This window comes from Theropithecus gelada, unplaced genomic scaffold (assembly GCF_003255815.1).
Source record: "Theropithecus gelada isolate Dixy unplaced genomic scaffold, Tgel_1.0 HiC_scaffold_2334, whole genome shotgun sequence".
NCBI lineage: Eukaryota > Metazoa > Chordata > Mammalia > Primates > Cercopithecidae > Theropithecus > Theropithecus gelada.
This window is the reverse complement of record NW_020258794.1, coordinates 1-5,798: the sequence shown is the minus strand read 5'-3', so window position 1 is coordinate 5,798 and position 5,798 is coordinate 1. Positions and strand designations below refer to the sequence as shown.

Genomic DNA, 5,798 nt, shown 5'->3' with positions numbered 1-5,798 from the left:
TGCTGCCTTGCCGGTAGATCACAGACTGCTGTAATAGCAATGAGGGAGGCTCCGTGGGTGTGGGACCCTCCCGGCCAGGTGTGGGATATGATCTCCTGGTGTGCCTGTTTGCTCAAAGCGCAGTATTGGGGTGGGAGTTACCCGATTCTCCAGGTGTTGTGTGTCTCAGTTCCCCTGGCTAGGAAAAGGGATTCCCTTCCCCCTTGCGCTTCTCAGGTGAGGCAATGCCTCGCCCTGCTTCAGCTCTCGCTGGTCGGGCTGCAGCAGCTGACCAGTACCGATCGTCCGGCACTCCCCAGTGAGATGAACCCAGTACCTCAGTTGAAAATGCCGAAATCACCGGTCTTCTGTGTCGCTGGCGCTGGGAGTTGAAGACTGGAGCTGCTCCTATTCGGCCATCTTCGCTTTCTAATTTCATCATTGTGATTCTCTAGCTCTTCTAATATCTTCCTCATCACCCTTGTCTTTTGGGTGCATCTGATACTATTTATATTTCAAGGCTAATACTGAGTCTTCAAATAAGACTGGAAATACAACATACCCCACTTTAAGGAATATATATGCTGTTTCAAGCCATTTGTAACAGGAGGTTTGGGCCTGGGTTTGCTCATAGCAGCTAAGTAACCGAGGGTCAGTTTTGTAACTCTTGTAGGGCTCAGTTTTCTCTTCTTAAAAAAGAAGTCTTATAACACATACTGCTAATATGTATTTTTGAGGGTGTGATAAAGATTAAGATGGTTTACATGCCAGGAACAGTAGTCATAGCCACCATGTAATCATCTAAACCTATAAGACAGGGTTAATATCCCCATTTATAAATAATGACATTTGAAGCCTAGATTGATTGGTGACTTGCGCAGGTCATGTCACAATGTGTGTGGCAGAGCTGGGATTGGACCCAGACTCATCTGAATCACAAGTCCAACCACCAAAGCCATCAGCATGGTGCTTGGCATGCAGTGAACACACATCCAGAAATTAGGGAGCCTGAATGCCCTGCTTCCCAGATCACATCATGACCTGTTCACATCATTCACATTCAAAGTGAATTAAGGGATCAGTGTTTTCTCTGGTCATTTTTTATTATACTATTATATCCCTTTGCAAATGCTAGTAGAGAACGAAGTGGAGGAATATGTTATAAATGAACACTGGCATATGACTCCAAGTGTTAATGATGTTATCTTGGCAGCTGTCTGTGTAGGGGTACATGCAGTTGCGAGTTTGTATTGTGTTGTACAAGGGAAAATATATTAAGCCTCACGTTTCTGAAATGCTTAGAATGGACATGATTCAACTAAACATAGCTTTTTCTGTGTATTGTTTGTTCAAAAACATTAATCCACAAGCACAGTGTTCTTTTTTTAAGACAGAGTCTCACTTTGTCGCCCAGGCTGCTGTGCAGTGGCATCATCTTGCCTCAGTGCAACATCCCTCTATTGAGTTAAAGCCATTCTCCGGCCTTAGCCTCCTGAGTAGCTGGGACTACACGTGCATACAACCACGCTCGGCTAACTTTTGTATTTTTAGTAGAGATAGGGTTTCACCATGTTAGCCAGACTGGTCTCAAACTCCTGACCTCAGGGGATCCACCCATCTCGGCTTCCCAAAGCGCTCTGATTACATGCGTGAGCCACCGCACCTGGCCTTTTCAATACATTTTATCAGTTTGCCTTAGCTCCTATGATGATATTAATGTGGCTAGTGTGTCAGTGTAGCCTGCATCTCACAATGCTATGTTTTGTGAATGAATACAAGGATGACTGCTAAATACAACATTTGAAAGGCATGAAAAGATATCAGTGATCAAGGTCAGAGGCTCTGATTTGAAACGAGCAGGCTTGAATATGAAAGCGCTGGATGTTTCTGTAGACCCACAGCCAGTTCAGTAGAAACCTCAGTGACCACCCTGAAGCAGACGGGAGGAAAAAGTATAAAGATGTCAAGTTCGAAGACAGGCAGACTAACCTGACCTATGATGTACAATAGCTTTTGTATTATCTAATTGCCCCATCAGAAGTTTTGGGAACCTTTTGTTTTCATAGCATCTAAACTCTACTGCCCAATTTGAACAACTTCATCTACGCTAGTGGTTCTCAACGTGGCTGTTCATTAGAATCACCTGAGGAGTTTACAAATCCCAATGTCTAGGCTACAACTCAGAAAAAATCTGTAAGAAACTCTGGGGGGTGAAACCCAGCCACCGATATTACTTTTTTTTCTTTTTTTTTAAATTCAGAGAGAGTCTTGTTCTTTGCACAGGCTACAGTACAATGGCAAGATCATAGCACAGTGCAGCCTCGGACTCCTGGGCTCAAGCAATCCTCCCAAGTAGCTGGGATCAGAGGCACATGCGACCACATCCAGCTAATTAAAAAAAATTTTTCTGGTAGAGACAGAGTCTTGCTATGTTGCCCAGGATGGTCTCGAGCACCTGGACTCAAGCAATCCTCCTGTCTCAGCCTCTGATAATGTGTATCAGAAAGATATACATTATTAGTATGTATATTATAAGACCTTTTTTTAAGAAGAGAATACTAAGGTCTACAAGAGTTAAAAACTTACCCTAGGTTGCTGAAACCCTGGGCCAAATCCCCCTGTTCCAATCCTATCCCAAAGTGCTGAGATTACAGTCATGAGCCACTGCATCCACCGGTAGTTTTTAAACTTCCCTGGTGATTCCAAATTGCAGCCAAAGTTGAGAAGGGCTGGATAAAGAGTTCCCTGAACAAGTCATGTTCATCCCTGCCTCTGAGCTTTGCTATTGCCTTCCTGTCTCATATGCTCATGTTTTTCCCCTCTTTTCTCTCTCTCTCTGTTTTTGTTTGTTTGTTTGTTTTTTGTTTTTAGGCTCACTTTAAACTCTACCTGAAGGTCTGCCCTGACAGCTGCAGGCTGTGTGAATCTCTTCCTTCTCTGCCCTTTCTGACTCTGTCTATGCCACGGTCATGTTATCTGAGGCAGCCTCAGGGTCATGGTTGATGGCTCCACAGAAGGGAACCCTGGCACTTTAATTGGACTGTAAGAATCCCAGAAGAAGGAAGCACATTGTATACTTTTACATCCTAACAACTTCTGGAACATGTAATAGATGGCTAATAAATACATGTTGCATTGGAGGCTGTGGCTAACATATATGATATCTTTGGGCAAGTTTGGAAAATGCCCAATATAGGCTAAAAGTTATACAAAGATTCCCTTCCTTGGGGGTCCCTGTAGTGTCTGTACTGGGAAGCATGGCTGGATATGCAGACAGTGGGTCAGGTTTCAGCCCCACACAACTCCTTGCCCAGGTGCCCCTGCCAGGGCATAATCTATACGCATGACCTTCCTGCAAACCCAAGAACAGTTGGTGTGGGAGAAAGTGACTCAGGACCAACAAGTGAGGCTTCTCCACATGCTGCAGCCTCTTCCGAACTAACACAGCTTGCCTAGGTTTGAGTGTACAATGCACACACAGCAGTAGCTACCCACTGTCATTTGGATTCATTAAAAATAAAATCATCTCATAAGCTTGCAAATGTTCATTTTTTATTTATTTTTTATTTTTTGTATTACAGAACTTCATATTTCTCCTGTATAGAGCAGTATAATTTTGTATGTGTTTCTTTATGTGTAAGGTAAGAGTGGCAAGAATATACAATCTTTACCTGTTACTCCTAGTTTTTCTTGGGCTGGGGAGGGGCAGTAGGGCTGGAACATTCACTGATGGGCACCCAGGCTCTGGACTGAAATTTCCTGTGAATGCTTCGGCTAACCCTGTTGTGCTGGATCCTTTAGCAATTTCTGCCCCAGGGAGGACTAAGACAAGCCAGGGTCCCTGTAGTCCCTCTGGGACTGCCCAAAAAGTTTTCCTTTCTATGACAGGCCATGGAGGAGCTGGTGGATGAGGGGCTGGTGAAAGCCCTTGGCATTTCCAATTTCAACCACTTCCAGATTGAGAAGCTCTTGAACAAACCTGGATTGAAATATAAACCAGTGACTAACCAGGTAAATTATCTTTAGTATAAGGGTAAATAAAGGTCTTGCCCTATTACTTCTTAAACATTGGGAGGAACGTTCAATGCTATGTCCCGAGTGTCATCTCAGGGGTCAGTGATCAGGACACTTTCGGGAGGTGTGAGGCTGACCTCATGGTTGTGTTAGCAAAAATCTCAGTAGGTAGGTATTTGGCCTTTGCTTGGTGGTCTTTTATTGTGTGTGTCGAACTCCCTCCCTATGAACAACTCAAAAAGCCAGCCAGCTTTCCCCGTGATGCAGATTGTTTGCTGTTGCAGGTTGAGTGTCACCCGTACCTCACGCAGGAGAAACTGATCCAGTACTGCCACTCCAAGGGCATCACTGTTACGGCCTACAGCCCCCTGGGCTCTCCGGATAGACCTTGGTGAGGCTTCTAAGCAGTGGATCCTTCTCTTGATAATCTTAAAAACATTATTTTATATTTGGTAAATATTGGTATGAGACCATAAGTCACTGGAAAGAAAAACGTGTGTAAGGTAATGCGTTTGCTACAACCAAATGGGATGACTGTGGGAACAAATGGGAATTAAAAAGCAACAAAAACAGCAACAAAAAAACATGGGCGACGTGTTTGACCCTCTGGGAATATTTCCAGTTCAGCCACCCAAACATGAACCAGGCTTTGCAAAATGCTGAGGCTTCAGACCCCAGGGGAAGGATCGAAGCTTCCAGGTCCTCCTGCCTGTCTCCCACATGGAGAGGCTCTGATGATCAGTTTTGAGACCCTCACTGGAGTGGTGTCTATCTGTACATGGTAGCCATGGTGATTGTTCACATCAGCATCTTTCTGCCTCTAGGGCCAAGCCAGAGGACCCTTCCTTGCTGGAGGATCCCAAGATTAAGGAGATTGCTGCAAAGCACAAGAAAACTGCAGCGCAGGTACCGTATTTTTATTTTTCTTGTTATCCAACAACGATTTCTTCCAGTCTCATGTTTCATTTCTTGTGTTGTCCTCAACTAACTCCTTAAAGGGGAAGAACACAGGAGCTGAAGCCATCTATAGTGTTTCCTTCGAAGTCTGTTGGAACCTCCAGGAAACACAAGAGCTTACTGAAACAAAGATAGCTTCTGCCTCACAGCTTCCTGTTAAGCCCGACAGCCAAGTCGTAAAGCATGGCTTTGGAGTCTAGGGATATGGGTGCAGACGCCACCTCCACCTCTGATCAGCCTTATGACCCAAACTGCTTTCTTTATTCGTAAAAAATGAAGATCACAGAGTTGTCCCTAAGATGAAGGGAGAGAATGAGGCGGCGGGCTGGCACAAGTCTATAGCTGTCGAGGGCTCAGTCAGTATCAGCGATTGTACCTGAAGCCACAGTGAGCTGCGCAGATGTTTTTTCTTCCTTTCCATAAAAGGAGGGGTCCTTGTAGCTGAGTGAAAACATGATGTCCCCTTTCTGCACAGGTTCTGATCCGTTTCCATATCCAGAGGAATGTGATTGTGATCCCCAAGTCTGTGACACCGGCACGCATTGTTGAGAACATTCAGGTAAGATCCCGGCTGGTCGGCCCTGGTATTCTTCAGGGGAGAGGGACACAGACAGACCCTGTCACTAGGCTTCTCACCTCATCCCTGCACTGTCTTCTGCCCCCTCTGTTCCTACCACCCTATCATTTTCCAGCCCAGGGATCTAGGCTCAGTATACCTGAGATGAATGACCCATGGGCTTAGGACATGCTGGGGACGGTGCCTGCTGAAGCCTTGTCAGGTCTGAGCACAGCTGTGCCTCGCACCACTGAGAAGACCCTCAGTTGCCCCTGAGCAGCTAAGCCCTGGG

At 45.4% G+C, this 5,798-nt stretch overlaps 1 protein-coding gene across 1 annotated transcript; it reads left to right on the top strand.

The window, feature by feature from the left end:
* Positions 1–3,870: 3,870 nt before the first annotated feature.
* LOC112617541 (aldo-keto reductase family 1 member B10-like) lies at positions 3,871–5,509 on the top strand (the record flags this gene model as incomplete). Its single annotated transcript, XM_025374292.1, has 4 exons — positions 3,871–3,990; positions 4,278–4,384; positions 4,818–4,899; positions 5,426–5,509. Coding segments are annotated over exons 1-4 (393 nt in total), but the record flags the coding sequence as incomplete, so codon positions are not given.
* Positions 5,510–5,798: the final 289 nt, after the last annotated feature.